This window comes from Chelmon rostratus, chromosome 14 (genome assembly GCF_017976325.1).
Source record: "Chelmon rostratus isolate fCheRos1 chromosome 14, fCheRos1.pri, whole genome shotgun sequence".
Lineage (NCBI taxonomy): Eukaryota > Metazoa > Chordata > Actinopteri > Chaetodontiformes > Chaetodontidae > Chelmon > Chelmon rostratus.
Window position 1 is genome coordinate 26,369,406 of NC_055671.1, and position 17,267 is coordinate 26,386,672.

General features: G+C 43.7%; 2 protein-coding genes across 2 annotated transcripts in view; one reads left to right on the forward strand and one right to left on the reverse strand.

Annotated features, from left to right (window-relative positions):
• Positions 1-4,748: 4,748 nt before the first annotated feature.
• rps14 (ribosomal protein S14) lies at positions 4,749-8,308 on the forward strand. Its single transcript, XM_041952613.1, has 5 exons — positions 4,749-4,784; positions 6,289-6,440; positions 7,012-7,173; positions 7,737-7,813; positions 8,201-8,308. The coding sequence occupies exons 2-5, from the start codon at positions 6,292-6,294 to the stop codon at positions 8,266-8,268; spliced, it is 456 nt and encodes a 151-aa protein (XP_041808547.1). The 5' UTR covers positions 4,749-4,784; positions 6,289-6,291; the 3' UTR covers positions 8,269-8,308.
• Positions 8,309-9,509: 1,201 nt separating this feature from the next.
• chm (CHM Rab escort protein) overlaps positions 9,510-17,267 on the reverse strand; it is a 21,494-nt gene continuing 13,736 nt past the window's right edge. The window contains exons 12-17 of the mRNA XM_041952372.1: positions 16,753-16,860; positions 15,867-15,930; positions 14,348-14,444; positions 12,631-12,729; positions 10,646-10,791; positions 9,510-9,928 (exon numbers count right to left, since the gene is read on the reverse strand). Of these exons, the coding sequence (XP_041808306.1) occupies positions 9,731-9,928; positions 10,646-10,791; positions 12,631-12,729; positions 14,348-14,444; positions 15,867-15,930; positions 16,753-16,860 (712 nt within the window). The 3' untranslated portion in view covers positions 9,510-9,730. The remainder of the gene's footprint in view (positions 9,929-10,645; positions 10,792-12,630; positions 12,730-14,347; positions 14,445-15,866; positions 15,931-16,752; positions 16,861-17,267) is intronic.

Sequence of the window (17,267 nt, forward strand, 5' to 3'; positions counted from 1 at the left end):
GAATGATGAGCCAATCAGATTCTATTAGATTGTATTGATCTGATCGTCACGACAACAAGCAAAGAGAAACCAGACAGCGAGCAGCTGAGCACATTAAACTGGAGTTAAACTTTTGAAACATCAGAGAAGCTGGTTTTTGTCTCTTCTGAGCCTCCGTCCAACAGGACAAACTGGACTGTCGGCGGTGTGGTCGCTGTGTGAAACCTCATATCTCCCTTTGCATCATTTATTAGAATTAATGACATTAAACGTTCTCGTCGAAGATGAAAAGTGTATCTTGGACAGTGAAGAGAAACGTCAGCCGCTCAGTCGCTGTGTTCTTTTCCAGGAGATAAGAGGTTTTAAAACTTACGGAGAGCTTGTCCTTCCTCTTCATTGATGTTTACTTTCTGTACAGACGATGTGATTTTCTGCATGCGAGACTTTGTGTTTTGTGTTTCGGCTTCGGTCTCTGCTGCGTTTTGCCGTTCGCGGCTGCCGTCTTGTTTTCCGGCTCTCCGGTGACTAGACTTGGACCTGTTAGCTTTGTTAGCATTCCTCACTGGGAGCAATGGTGTCCGCTAGCCACGAGCTAACAAAACGCCGGCAGCGCCGTCTTTGATATTCTGCGACTCTTGACCCGTTGTGTTCGTCTCAGAGCTTTAAGCAGCTTTTTACCGTCGGGAGAATGTAGAACTTTGTACAATCAGATTCTTACTATGACGATGATATTATTATTCTCGATATATTGCGTTTGTATATTTAAGAGCTTTGTAATGTTTGAATCAGACATCCAGTGCTGGCGTCGTGTGAATCTCCTTGTAGAGAACACTTTGTGTATTACTGGCTTTATTCTTTTTGTTAGTATGATATGCATTATAGCGTGTGACATGAGTTCCCTTAGCAACCGCTGAATGTGTTCGCCACAGCGCCACTGCCTTTTATTTCACTTGACATCTCAGCACCATTTGGCGTCCCGGCTCAGGAAACACTGAGAACTGAAGAGGCTGAACGTCGGGTCAAAGGTCAACTTGTGGCTGTTTCCAAATGACCTTTGACCTGTGAGACCTGAGCGTTGGATAGAACACAGGGCTCCATCTTTGATGATGTCATCATCATATGTCGCAGTCAAAGGGCGGGCCTACACTGGGGGCGGAGCCTGGCGCTGGTGTTGAATTGCCCCACCTACGGCCAAAAACCTGGCAGGAAGTGATGTCATCAAGGGCATTTAGAAATATTTGCAAAAAATGATCATATTGTCACAATAGAAAAAGCACAAGTGTAAATAATAACTTAGTAATAACTTTTAGATGTTCTAATTAAATGTTCTTTTCGGACTGTGGTGAAAGAGGCTCAGCATCAAACGTGTTCTGCTTTCTGTTGTCAGCAAACTCTCTTTGGGTTGTTCAGGGATTTTAACTGGATGACAGAAATATATCAATATTTTCCCGGGAAAACCTCAGAAAAAGCCCATTTTACATGTTAAATTAAGTCAACAGATACCTGAGTTATGCTAACATCAGCTTGTGAGAAAGCTAAAATTTATTTGCTCTAATGTGTGATTTAGAACCTGCAAACGTTTTGACGAGCCACCAACCAAACTCTGGACAATTTTCTGAGTATTAAGGAAAGCGGTGACGTCTGAAAAGGCTCTTTGGACACGTGGTTGCTCAGCAAGCAGCGAATCTGTGGGTCGATACCGAGACCGTCGTCTCATAGAGGGTTCAGTCAGTTTTGTTCAGAGATAAAAACTGTCCCAGAGAGTCGAAAAGTTACACTTTTGTCATTAAAATGTGTGAATTTTCCCTGAGGATCGGCTGTAAATGTTTATCTGATGGTTTCAGCCTCTTCATCAACACTTTTAGCTCAAACTGGAGTGTGAACTCAGCTGGGACTGCAAATGGTGCCTGCAGAGTGAAAGGCCGTTTTCTACCATAGACTAGTCTGTGTTTTCTAAACCTCCACTTTGACCTTTTAGACACTTGAAAGTTTTATTTATTCGTGGTGGAAGTCGTTGGGACGCTCACACGCTCCCTGCTAATATCTGAGATGTCATTTTTTAGAACTATTTTGGTGTTTATGCTTGAAACTGAAGCAGATTTCACAGAAGCGCTGATGTTTTTCCTGTTGTCGCCAGGTGTTCAGTGGGTGTGGCCGCTCCGTATTTATCCTCATGAATCCAAAGCAGCGACTTCCAGCCGTCAAATCGTTTATTCGGCCTGCGATCCGGAGGAGACCACTGATTCACAATTTAATTATTTTTTACTTATTACACATTGACTCAGATATGAGATTTGAATGTTTTGGCTCCTGGTCCTGGTTTCGGTCGTGGTCTGACACCCGGACCGCTGGGAAGTCTCTGTTTTGAAGCTTCACCTGCAGCACTGAGCGCACATTCACCACAGGAAGTTTTTCTAATCGACGTGACAGGAAACAGCGGGAGGTCGCTTCAGAGAACTGCTAGCTTTGTTAGCAATCCTTAGCTGATCCTCGAGCCATAAGATACCACTTTTTCAACTAGCTAATGTGCTAATTTGTGGCTAAAAGCTTGCGCTGGTTCCATTTAATACAGCTAACAAGCTAGCAAGCCATTTTCCTGGAGATTATTAGCGTGCTAATGTGGCTTTTTCAGCACTGATACCAAACTATTATTTTATTATTGTCTTGCAAAGGATGTAACAACACATGTTGGTATCTTTTCATCTGCTTTGGCACATAAATAAAGTTCAAGGAGAAAAACATTAAAAACATTTCAAACTAAATTTTATAGTTTTGTCTAAACGTGGTTTTAAAGTGTGCACATAAACAACCTGAGCGCTTTGCATGAAAACAGTAAAAGATATTTCTTCTACAATATAAATTATATGCAGTAGTATAGAACATAAACTCCTCTTCAAATTCCCATAAACATGAACCAACCAAACTCTGTTTAAAAATCACCAATTATAATTCATTCACTCATTTGTTCCTAATTGTGGAAAATACTGTCAACCTTATTACTAATTCTTTGTGTTTTTTATGATGACATAAAGCAGTTAAACAACTAAACAAAAATCTGTTTCAGATTAATTTAGGGTTTGATTAGTTTTTGTGTTGTTGGCCTAAAAACTGTAATAGTCTAAAAATTGTCAGAATCTGCCTTCATCGTGTGTAAAAATGAAAACTCGTCTTCATGTCATTAAACCCCAAACTCCCAGGAACCTGAGGTGTGGGCGTGGCCTCAGGTACCAACCAAATGTATTTAAAGAAATGCCAACATTTCCGACATGAAGAGTGAAACTTGGACTGTACTGAAGTGAAGGTTTGTGTTCGTCTGAAGCTCTTCGGCTCTCTGGGTTCATTGGCTGTTTGGTTTTTGGATTTTCTTTCAGAAGCAGAAATGAAAAAAAAACATTGAAAACATCCAATAATACAAACTTTCATGTTGACATTTCTGGATATTTTCAGTAAAATGATTATTGTTATTATTATTATTTCATTTCTGCCTGTCACAATAAAATCCAAAGGTCAAAGAGAAGAGTCCTCGCTGTTTCCTGTCCACCATCTTCACGCTCTGCAGAATCAATAATCAATAATCAGCTCCTTCATATCCACTCAGCTTTTTCGATTATGATGGATATTGTACTGTACTGTATTAACTCCAATGCTGCATGCTCAGTGTGTAACAGTGTGAGTGTGTGTGTGTGAGTGTGTGTGCGTGTGTGTGCGTGTGTGTGCGTGTGTGTTTTTAATCTTTTTCCTTTTGTAGTTTTTTGGAGTATTTCTTCTTCTTCTTCTGCATCGTGTTCAAAGTGTTTCTGTAAATAAACTGAGGTGGTCAAACGCTGACGTCTGATTTCCTTTCAAGACAAACACGTTGTTTCATCCTGTCGATCGGCTTTTTGGTTGATGATGTGTTCAACGGTGAGCGTCATGAGTGACATGTGTCAATAAAGTTTGCGGTAGATAAATGTCACATTTGCTAAAATGCTTTTCTAACTTGTCTTGTTACATTATGGATAAACATTCAGAACAGGTCAAAGAAAAGGCCTGAGGCTGGAGACATTTGTTTTTTATGGCGTCTGGCAGGTGTGTTTGCCTGATTCACCTGAGAACATTCAAATCCAACATTTAGACTGAAGTACCTTCTTCAAGCGGGAGCAGCTGTTTTCAGTGTAACTGCCTCAGTAAAACAAGTTTAAAGGACGAAGGACTTTTTTGCACTTTTTACACATAGCTATGTGTAACTACAAACATTGAATGTTTTTCTTATGCAAGCACACCGAGCGCATCACCAAGTGATTCAGATACCAGGGACCCTGACCCTGTTCCACATGCGGAACTTGGCCAGTAAAGTGGATTGTGACTATGATTCCCGGTTAAAGGAACATGTTTCTAAAGAGGGAAGGACTGTCCGGCAGGGAGCCACATCACTACAGGACACAAGATGGAAAAGACGGATTGGGGATTGGGGGGGGGGGGGGCGGGGGTGTTGACACGACATCAAATATCAAGATGAAGAAGGAGAAGAAATCAGTTTGAAATATTCCTTGAAAAGTGTCATCAGGGTTGAAAGCAAAAAAGTATTTATCTGTCACAGATAAATACTCGTGTGTCTTTGTCTAAATTGATGACAACAAGTCACAAAACCTGCCCGATAAACCTGAATTCCATTAATACTCAAAAATTAAACTACAAATGTGCTTCTTGGAAAAACCACGTGGCGGCAGCAGCAGCTCGTTCCCGCGCTGGCTCACCTCAACTTTGCTCCCGGAAACGGAAGTTCTTTCCTTTCTTGTTTCTGCTTCGTAAAGAGACACACAGAGGTGGGTTCTCCTCAGCATTTCATCCGACTGAAATCTGTTTTTTAGGTGAACATCCGATGAATTAACAGGTTTCCACCGAATCTGTGATAGTGTTTGTTTGTGTTCGCAGTGAAATTGTTTCATTGTGTGAAACGTTTTGACGGTTTTTAGCTGTTTGTCTGTGCGGGTCTGTGTGTGTGGAGAGCTGCCGCAACATGTCGCCATTTTAGCCTCGAGCAGAGAGTTCAGGAGCAGGAAACCAACGTTAAGTGTTAAATTAAATTAATTATTGGTTGTTTAGAGGGCGACTCTGACGTGTTTCATGTCGCCAGAAGTAAATCAGGTCTACATTGTTAAGGACAAGCTACGTTTGCCGATAGAAGCTAGCAGGCTAACGTTAGCGTCTTGCTAACTGCTGTTGGTTATTCGCGTCGTTCGCTGTTTATCGATGCTTTCAGTGAAATGTTTAGTATCGATACACAAACTCAGAGTGAAGTTTGCAGATTTCTCTGACTGGCCGGACGGCAGGTAAGGGCCGTGAACGCCTCAATGTGAGAGACGTGCAGGTGAGGCTAACGTTAGCCGACAGTCTGCGGAGTGATCCTGACTTAAGTTGACTCTAAAATACTTTGAGATATGAGAGACTTGGTGTTAAAAGAGATGCTGCGAGTGATTGTGATTTCTCTTCACCATCCTTGCGAGCACACTGAGTGTGTAAGCTTTTATTTTGAAGGCTCTGCTGCTTCCTGCTGTATTTAACCTGCATCGGTCTCATCTGTAGGAGGTAAATCTGTTAACGGGACTTTTGTGTTCAGTCCTGTTCAAGTTCGTAGAAGCTAAAATGGAAATGTGGTTTTATTTTATTTGTTATCATTAATGTAAATTATTTTAAGGCAGCTCTGAGGGAGGAGTGTGGACAGCATCCTGTAGGACATCAGGACGCCAACAGGAAGTGTTTCCACCGGTTCAGCTCTAACAGCAAAAATCTGTTTGGTCTGATGAGGGTTTTGGTTTATTTTGAAGGAGCAGGTTGATATTCACTGTTTTCCTGTTGGATCAGTGTTGGTGGATCTCTGGATACGAGCCCCCGTTTACCGTCAGTCATTCGATTGTTTGGTCACATGACCACCTCAACGCAGACCTTACAAGAAAGATGAGTTTTAGGTATTTTCAGGATCATACAGACTCCAGTTTGTCTAAAATGGAAAAGAAAAGGTTTTTCTACAAGCTGTCCCCCTGCCTTTGGTCGGTGCAGGGCGGGCCGGTGCAGGGCGGGCCGGTGCAGGGCGGGCCGGTGCAGGGCGGGCCGGTGCAGGGCAGGCCGGTGCTGGGCAGGCCGGTGCTGGGCAGGCCGGTGCAGGGCAGGCCGTGTCTTGATTTGAATGTTGGTTTTAGTCTGAGCAGCTTTTATCTCTGGACAGATGTGAGATCATAGAAACGCGCTGAGGGAAACAGTTTCAGTTGAATAGTTGTACTTTGGTCATCAACTGTAATGTGCTGTCTAACTCTTCCTCCTCTTCATCAGACGATGGCTCCTCGTAAAGGAAAGGAGAAGAAGGAGGAGCAGGTCATCAGTCTGGGTCCTCAGGTGGCCGAAGGAGAAAACGTGTTTGGAGTTTGTCACATCTTCGCCTCCTTCAACGACACCTTCGTCCACGTCACCGACCTCTCCGGGAAGTAAGTCCCACGAGCCAGAACGCCGTCAGACCGACACATGTTGATGTCACTCAGTGTGACGTCACTTCCTGTGGAGATCATGATGATCCCGACTAGTGTATCCCAGTGATCCAGTCTGTACATCCGTGTTTGTGCCGCTTCCAGGGGCCGCCGCCGGGGCCTGCTGCCACATTGTCCACGTTTCCTCTCTTTTACATTTCTTCATATTTTGGATCAAACAGAATTTACAGTTTTTCTCTTATTTCTGTAAATTGAATCTTTGAATTTTGACTGTTGACTCAGAACGACGCCTGAAGACGTCCCCTCACACCTTTTCACACTGTTGATGAATTCACAGCTGGATCTGCAGTGATTACTGTCATGAAATGGACTCATGGTCTATAAGACACAACGAGAGCGAGTTAAATCCACATTTTATTTTTGAAGTGAATCTTTGCCACTTCCTGTTTACGCCCCTAAATGCCCCCACACGTTCAAACATCTGCATCATATGAACACAGTGAGACAGATGGAGCGATGAGAGCTAACACCTGACTGCTTTCTGTTTTCTGACTGGTCCGTGTGTTTCCAGGGAGACGATCTGCCGCGTGACCGGCGGGATGAAGGTGAAGGCAGACAGAGACGAGTCGTCTCCGTACGCTGCCATGTTGGCGGCTCAGGACGTCGCTCAGCGCTGCAAAGAGCTCGGAATCACAGCGCTGCACATCAAGCTGAGAGCCACCGGAGGCAACAGGTACCGCACGCCTGTCTGTCTGTCTGCGCGTCTGTCTGTCTGTCTGTCTGTCTCTCTCTCTCTCTGCACCCCTGTCTGTCTGCCTGTCTGTCTGTCTGTCTGTCTCTCTGCGCGTCTGTCTGTCTGTCTGCGTGTCTCTCTGCACGTCTGCCTGCCTGCCTGTCTGTCTGTCTCTCTGCACGCCTGCCTGCCTGCCTGTCTGTCTGCACGCCTGTCTGTCTGCACTCCTGTTTGTCTGTCTGTCTGCATGCACGCCTGTCTGTCTGCACTCCTGTTTGTCTGTCTGTACGTCTGTCTGTCTGCATGCACGCCTGTTTGCCTCTCTGCCTCTGTCTGTCTGCGCGCCTGTCTCTCTCTCTGCACTCCTGTTTGTCTGTCTGTCTGTCTGCATGCACGCCTGTCTGCCTGCCTGTCTGTCTGTCTCTCTGCACGTCTGCCTGTCTGTCTGCACACCTGCCTGTCTGTCTGTCTGTCTGTCTGTCTGTCTGTCTGCCTGCCTGCCTGTCTCTCTGTCTGTCTGTGTTTGTGGTCTCACTCAGCTTCCTGCTGGTTTTTGGTTTCAGGACTAAGACTCCTGGACCTGGAGCTCAGTCTGCTCTCAGAGCTCTGGCTCGCTCCGGCATGAAGATCGGACGCATCGGTGAGTCCACCGCACGCACGCACGCACGCACGCACGCACACACACACACACACACAGGTGATCAGATGTGTTTACCTGCAGCTGATCTGAGATCAGTCAGTGCTAGCATCAGCTCAGGTGTGCAGAGTCTGAACCGTGACGCTTTATTGGTTATTTGTTTTCATACAGAGCTAAAAGTATTGACATTGAAGTACTTGTACCACACTGTAATACTCTTCAGAGTAAAGTTCTGTTCAAAGTACTCAAAGTACTGTGTACAGAAACATGTGCAGTTAAAAAGGTTAAATATTCTGACTAAATATTGAACCTTTTTAAGACTGTAGCTGTAAAAGCCTGCCGCGTTTGACTTCCTGTTTCTTCTTGTTTCTTCTTCGTGTGTTGCATCAGAGGACGTCACTCCGATCCCGTCAGACTCCACCCGGAGGAAGGGCGGACGCCGCGGTCGCCGTCTGTAAACTGCAGCAAGTTTTTCTGACAATAAAAATCTCCAAGTCAGTCTGTCTGTCGCGAGTCTGTATTCACAGCTGATCTCTGATCAGTGATCAATCATTTCAGCCATATAATGAATAGAGGACAACCTGGAGCCTGCTCCTGCAGGATCTGAGCCTGCTGGATGTGTGGCTTCATGTCGCCTCAGTGAGGTCCAAAGTGTTCATGAAATGGGTGACGGACATTAAAATGAGCTAAAGTAAGTGTTCTAAAAACACAGTTGGGTCCAGACTGACTCGAAGCCTGAATCATAAACCAGCTGTATATCAAATGTTTTTCTAAATATTCACTGGAGGAATGAAGCGACGGTCCGTCACCACATCGTGGTTTCAGATTTGTTGTTGGGCGTGAAGAAACGCTGCAGCAGGTGACCCACAAACCAAACGAACGTCTGCAGAATCTTTAACAGACGGGAAACAAAACTTTTCTCTGAAACAGTTTAAACGAGCTGAACGGTCGAATGAAGGACAGGAAGTGTCTCGTGCTCAGGCGTATTAATCTGACTCCAGGTGATCACATTATTGCGTCCACCCCTGCATGCATGTTGTTCTGTTGGCCAGCAGGTGGCAGCGACACACTGAGTCAGACTTGATGTGAGACCGCAGAGAAACATTTGACTTGAAACCAGGAAACCTGAACCCGAGAGACTCGACGTGAGACAGAAACCAGGAGGAACAGCAGGACGGACGGCAAACTGTAAACAAGCTGACATTTAGACGTCTGCGTGTGTCCGTGGGCCTCGACTACCCTTCAGCTTCCCATCATGCAGCTGTGTCACTCCCCGGGGATTGTGGGTAGAAGCCGTGTTTTGCTGAGGGGCTGGAACAGGAGCTCTACATGAGATCTGAGAGCCTGCAGGAGGACTGCAGCCACCCAGCCCCCCACTGATCCACTTCCTGTTTCTAAAGGTCGAGGTCTGGAGGAAACCTGAAGACAGTTTGAAGACTTGTTTCTGCCTGATAAAATGTCTGCAGGAACCTTTAGACAGGCGGGTTTGAGTCTTCGTGCTGGTTTCGCCTCGATCTGTGGTGGTTTTGTGTCTGTGGTGGTTTCGAGTGTCGAGCTGGTTAGGGTTAGGGTTGATTTTAGATACTATTCGACCTGTCAGTCACAGATCAGATTTCCAGAACACCTGGTTACGTACTTGTTGATGGTCCTGGATTGGGATTGAGGATACGGTGTATATCCTGGGACTGACGCTGCTGACAGCCAATCAGAGAGCTGATGACAGTTAGTTTGTTCATATTGAAGCTTTAATGTTTGCACAGAACAGAACAACAGTTTCCAATATTTAAATAAGACAGAAAGCAGAGAAAATAACAAATCATAGAAAAATAATAAAGATTTTAAACAATAAATGAAGGCAACTTTTACCCACAATTCACTGCAGGAGGTTTGGCTTCTATGGAAGGTGTCTGTTTGTACATGTTACTCCTCAGTCTGAAGGCTCTGCTCCTCCTCCAACACATCCTCTTTCTGCTCCTCCTCCAACACGCCTTCTTTCTCCTCCTCCTCTCCTCCCGTGGAGGAGGAGGTGTTGTCTCCGTCGTAGATGATGTCTTCAGGGTTTGGAGCAGGAGGACAGAAATCCTCCTCTGGAAGAATCTTCTGGAAGATCGACTCGGCCTGAAGGACGTTGAAATAAAATCAAGCTGACACACTTCTTAACTTAAGGTCTTATTATTTGTTACTGATTGATGATAACATTACAGTTCTACTACAAAACTGATTCCAGAACAGCTTAGACTCTGTCAGAATGTGATCACCTGCTGATCCTCTCTGACAGAAACTGACCTGAAAACAGCACAAAGTCAATATATTTACTGTCTGAGCTCATCAGCTTCAGTGATTTCTGTAAATATCTGCTGATTCTGGATCAGCAACACGTTTCAAACACGTTGAGACAGGAGCAGCTAAAGACTGGGAAAGATGTGGAACGCTCCAAAAACACCTGTTTGATCATTCCACAGGTAAACAGGTTGGTTAACAGGTGAGAGCATCGTGTCTGAAAGGCTCAGTGGTTCACATGAGCTTCAAAAGTAAAGAGAGGAGACAAAAGGCTGTAAAGACTCAGACTGAGCTGATTAATCACATGAATCACATGACTAAGGTAAATAACATGTTTGACCACTTCAGGTCAGACACCAGTATCATTAGCATGTTAGCATTTAGCTCAGTACTTCCTTTAAAATCTGCTTTGGCAACAAAGTTATTAATGACTGATGTCACAGTTGTCTGAAGACACCAAGCTGTTCACCAACCTGTGTAACCATGGCAACAAAGTGATCCGCAGCAGCCAATCAACAGTCAGAAGAGAGTTTCTGGCATGTGCATGTGTCTCACCTGTCTGATGGCATGTTCGTGTCCCAAACCGCCATCTGGACCAGAGCACACGTGCACGTTAGACGGGAGGTCGTGACCTTCGACCTCCAGCCCCGAACCGTCGGCCATGTTGAAGTACAGACACCAAAGGACAGACGGAGAGGTTTCTGCAGACAGACAGAGAGACAGACAGTTAGCAGACAGACAGTTCACAGACAGAGAGACAGTTAGCAGACAGAGAGAGACAGACAGTTAGCAGACAGCAGACAGACAGTTAATAGACAGAGAGACAGACAGCAGACAGACAGTTAGCAGACAGACAGAGAGACAGACAGCAGACAGACAGTTAACAGACAGAGAGACAGACAGCAGACAGACAGAGAGACAGACAGTTAGCAGACAGACAGAGAGACAGACAGTTAACAGACAGACAGTTAACAGACAGACAGAGAGACAGACAGTTAACAGACGGACAGTTAACAGACAGTTAGCAGACAGACAGCAGACAGACAGTTAGACAGACAGACAGTTAACAGACAGAGAGACAGACAGTTAGCAGACCTCTGATGCTTCCTTATTCCTTAAAGCTGCAGCTCCTGAAACAAGCTAACGCTAATCTGTCCACTGAGTACAAACCAGCTAACATCAAACCTCCATCAAACAGTCTTACTGGGACCAGTAACTGTAACTGTAGCATGATACTGACTTTCACATTGTGATCTCTTATAGTAATCAGATTACACTACCAATCAGCAGCTTCTTTAAAGACGTCTGTCACTCAGGACACCGATTCAAAAGACAGGAAGGATGAAAGTGAGAAAGAAAATGTCAAAGAGGATTTTAGTCAAATGTCATAGAGGAGGAGGAGGAGGAGGAGCAGACTGTGGGAGTCCGGACTCTCGTGCAACATGTATGTGTGGGTTTGTTTTACATTTATAACTGTTTCTGTGAGCAGTGGAAAAACATTCATAAACATTTAGAAATAAATGCTGAATACACGTGTGGATCCAGTCCGACCGAGGCTGATCTGACTCCATCCAGTCTGAATGTTGATGTAGTAACTATGGATGGCAGGAAGATGGCCGTTTCTTCTACGCATTTGTTACTTCCAAGCTGGATTATTGTAATCCCTTACTATCAGGCTGCCCCAATTCATCGCTAAATACTCTCCAACTAATCCAGAATGCTGCAGCTCGTGTTCTGACAAAAACCAGGAAAAGTGATGGAAGCTAAATGTCAGATTAGCATAGAGACACACTGAGGGGTCCACACACACACTCACGTCCATGCTCACTTTGAGGACTCGTGTAAAAATGGTATTCTTCTGGGACGTCAACAGACGATAAATAACAGCCATCATTAATTCTCTGTGACACATCCATCACTTGTGCTGGGTCAAACTATACCTTCAGTTTGAGGACGAGTATCTGAGTCTGAGAGTCTCCATTTTTTGTTACCTTTGATTATGATAAAGTGGCCACTTTACCAGGGACAGCACAAGCTAATGTCGTCCAATACAACAGCTCCACCATGAATCCTGCTTTCACAAAGATCTGAAATATTATTTTTCATTCTCTTACACCTTTTTAGACCAGAACATTTACCAATCAAAAGATAATTGGCAGATTATTCGTTAATAAACAAAAGTTTTAGCTCTAAACTGAATCTCAATCTGAAAGTCGAGCTTCAGAAGAAAGAAGACGAAGCTGCAGTTTAACAGAGACTTGAAGTGAAAGGTGACGGAGAAGCTTCTCTCCTCCTCCCTCATCACCTCTTATGAATCTCTTTATACCTGCATCCATCCATCCTCCAGGTGTGTGTGTGTGTGTGTGTGTGTGTGTGTGTGTTCATTCCTGCAGGTTGTTCATGTTATAATTAAAAGCAGAGAAGAAAATGATGAATGAATTAAAGACAAAGTGAGGAGGAGGTCAGAGAGGAGAGAAAGTTTACAGGACAGAGTATCATTTACTAACGAGCGAGACAGTGTGTGTGTGTGTGTGTGTTACCTTCGTTATGCGACTCTGGCGTGCGGAACATCCTGGTCACCAACGGGGAGAGGTCCTCATAGGCGGAGCCAATTGACTGACAGGTGAGGTGGACCAAGTCTACAGACAAAAAAACTCATTAAACAACTTCAGGCGATGTGGGTGGTCTCCATGGCAACAGACTTTCTTCCATTTTTTTCTAGTCACAGGTTTTTTTGGGGAGTTTTTCGAGTCAAGTTTTTTATTTGTCAAGTTGTAAATGTGTAGACGACAGCATGTTAGACAGCAGTGCACCTATATATATACAAATATATATATATACACACACATATATACATATATACACATACATATATATGTATATATATATATACAAATACATATATATGTACATATACATGCATACATATATGTGTGTGTGTATATATATATATACACATACATACATACACACATATATATGTATTTGTATATATATATACATATATGTGTGTGTATATATATGTATATATATACACACACACACACATATATATATGTATGCATGTATATGTACATATATATGTATGTGTGTGTCTGTTTTTGTGTGTGTACGCATGTTGTGGGGACATAAATCTGTTCACACAGTCACATTGTGGGGACAAAATGCGAGTCACCATAATGTAAATCATTAGATTTTTGGAGGAAGACTTGGGTTAAGTTTAAGTTTAGGTTAAAGTTAGGTTATGTTAAGGTTATGGTTAATGTTTCTGTTTGGTTTGTTATGAATGGAAGTCTATGTAATGTCCCCAAAAGTGATGGAAACCTAACAAGAGTGTGTGTTTGTGTGTGTGTGTGTGTGTGTGTGTGTGTGTGTGTGTTTGTGTGTGTGTTTAGATAAATGGTGTTTTGTTTTAAAGGCGTTCAGGCCCACTGATTCAGTAACCAATTGCACTGCAGCATCAGGACAACACAGCAGAAGAAGAAGAGGATGATGATGATGATTTGACAGGTGGAACACACACACACACACACACACACACAGCAGGAGTGTGTGTGTTGTTAGTCATTAATCAGTGTTTCTCAGTAGATTCATCAGTTTTCTTCAAGGACACTCGAGGAGTTTGAGCTGCAGACTCACTGATCATCACCTCAGGATTCAGGTCTCTGATAAACCTCACACACACACACATGTTTCATATATTCAATGTAACAATAATTAATGGAGATGAAGAAGAATGAAAATAAAGGCTCCTAAAACTTCCTCAAGGACCTCAGAGACCTCTCCAAGGACCCTGCAGATAAAAGCTCTACCACCTTCAGTCTTACAGGACATGAACATCTCTGATGAGATGAACAAACCTCACCTGAGATAAGATCTGACCTGTCACATGATCCACACAGGTGAACATTCAGGTGATTTAGTGAGATGTGAAATGAACACATGAAATATGAAACAGACACTGAGTGTAAACGAGAGGAGAGAGACGAAAGGGATACGACGATGATGATGATGGTGATGATGATGGTGGGAGTGAAGGTAAAATACATCAACGTTACAAATGATCCCATTTAAAAGATAAAGTTACAAAGAAAAGCTACAACAAGAGGAGAAATGAGACGAGGTTTGAAAAGATGAGCTGAGTCGACATCAGAGAAGAAACGAGACGACGGGAAGAAAAAACAAAGACAAACGAAGACAAGACGAAGGTGAGGAGACGAGACAAACGTGGAACAAACATGACACGGCCGCGCTCACATGTTCCAGGCATGCAGGTCATGGTGGACGGACAGAGCTCCACCATCTTCACCGCCGGACATCCTGCTGCTATTGGAGGAACCGTTACCAGGGAGACCTGACAGACAGACAGACAGACAGACAGAGAAAAGTTCCTCCTGAGTTTAAACAGACAGACAAAAGTCTTAAAAGAAAAACCTCCACAGAGTTAAAACCAGATTAGTTTCATCTTATTACTGAACACTGCAGGCTAACACACACACACACACGTGCACGCACACACACACACACACACACACACACACACACACACACAGAAGATCTATGAAGCATCATAATTCTCTGACCAAACTTAATTCAATATTTCAATATTTAACTCACACCTAATTAGTGAGGAGTGTGTGTTCCTGTGTGTGTTCAGACAGATGAATGTTCTTCATAAGTGACTCTTTAGACTCTTCATCTCTACACTTTCTTCCTCTTCTTTTCATTCACATCAATCCCATGATTCACTGGGGCTGAAGGACACAGTGACCTCTGACCTGAAGCTTCACTCTTAAACACTTTCAACCTCTGATCAACGTCCTCATGAGATGAGTTAGCATCACTAGCATTGCAAAGTATTAAATTAATGTATGAAATGAAGAAACACCTACACCTACCAGAGCTTCACCTGAACTTTACCTGAGCTTTACCTGAGCTTCACCTCATCTCACCTGAGCTTCACCAGAGCCTCACCTGAGCTTGCCTGAGGCCACACAGTGTTTGTTTGGATATTTGTAATCAGTTAAGGTATTGGCCAGATTTAACGGATCCATACCAAAGAGTTAATTTACTGAACAAATGTTGATGCATTAAGCTGCTGCTGCACGTCCTTCACAATAAAAGCATTTTAATGTGAGGACAATGGAAAACCTTTACTGCGATATACTCGTAACAACAACATTTTTTGTTGACGAGTTATTCTGAAACTCAGGCTCAGAAGATGAACTGGCTGATGATCCCATTTATTAAAGCCAGACTGACAGTTAGCGGCCATGCTAGCAGCTCTGTGAGACTGGCCTTTGCCTTTAGCTAAATGCTAACATCAGCATGCTAACATGCTCACAATTACAATGCTTATATACTGATGTTTAGCAGACATGTTTATCATGTATACCATCTTAGGTTAGCCTGTTAGCATGCTAACATTAGCTAATTAGCAATAAAAACAAAGTGCAGCTGAGGTTAATGGGATTGTCATTAGTTCTGCAGGTATTTGACTATAAACCAAAGTGTTTAACACATTAACATGTTGACCTGATGATGGCGCTAGATGAACAGTCAGAAGCTCAATAAAGTGATTACGATTCATCCTGAGGGGAACATGAACGTCTGAAGAACATTTCATTACAATCATGCAACATGTTTCAGTCTGAACGAAGTGGTGGAGCGACTGACAGACAATTATATCAACAGAGCCGTGCTAATGGCTACATGCTACAGCTAGCTTAGCTAATGGTGGAATCATGAAGAGTAAACAAATTCAAAGGCGACTTACCTGTTGGTCTGAGTTACCAGGTAGAATGGAGCCGTCAGTTATCAAAACAGCTCTGGAGACAAACCTGAAGAGACAGACAGACAGACAGACAGACAGACAGACAGACAGAGAGACAGACACAGACAGAGACACAGACAGAAAGACAGAGAAAGAGACAGACAGACAGACAGAGACACAGACAGAAAGACAGAGAAAGAGACAGACACAGACAGACACAGACAGACACAGACAGACACAGACAGACACAGACAGACAGACACAGACAGACAGACAGACACAGACAGACACAGACAGACACAGACAGACAGACAGACAGACACAGACAGACAGACAGACAGACAGACAGACAGACACAGACAGACACAGACAGACAGACAGACAGAGACAGAGACAGACACAGACAGACAGACAGGCAGACACAGACAGACACAGACAGACAGACAGACAGACACAGACAGACAGACAGACAGACAGACAGACAGACAGACAGACAGACACAGACAGACAGACACAGACAGACAGACAGACAGACAGACAGACAGGTTGGTATCAGATCTTAAAGTTTGGAGTTTGAGCTCTGAATCAGGTCAAAGGTTTGGATGTCACCCAGAACAAACCCACAGAGCTAACCTAAACCTGAACAACAAAAAATAAATCTTAAAAACGACCTTTTGTATCTGCCGACAACAACAACTCACAGGTGAACCTACCTGAGGTCTACCTGAGCAGAACACACCTGATCTATTACAGGGGATCTTTATGGGGGCGTAGTTAAATGGATGTTAGGACGCTGCCGGATGGTTCCTGCTCAAGTGTGACGAAGCTGTTTACTGTTCCTGATGGTTGCTAAAATGATTTTGGGTGGTTGCGATTGGTGGGTTCTGACCTGGTGGGTGTGGCCACTCTCTTCCGGTCCGCCCCGACAAAGCTGTCCTCCACCACGAAATGGCTGCAGCTGATTCGCTGTCCTCGGCTGTCAATCACAGCCTTACACCTGGAGACGAGATGCCATAATCTATAAACATCTCGCTGTATAAAATATTAGAAAATGTCCATCTGAGGGTTTCAGAGACGAGACGACGTCTGACGGCCGTCAGGAACCAAAGAGATTCATTTTAAAGACAGAACAAAAACACAGAGAAACTTAAAGTTTTGTCAATTTTACTGAAAATGACTTTTGAAATTTTGAATTTATCAGCTGATGAATGTTCTATCTATCAACTAACAGATCAATTGTTTATCGGTACCCTAAATTAACATAAATTAACTACAGCTGAGCTTATAGCCGTTAAAACACCAGGTGACGACTAAACTGTGAGTTCTAATTAAAACCACGACTCAATGAAAATGTGATTTCAGTATAAAGATGAAGCTGCAGTCAGCAGCTTCTCCAAGGGTGTT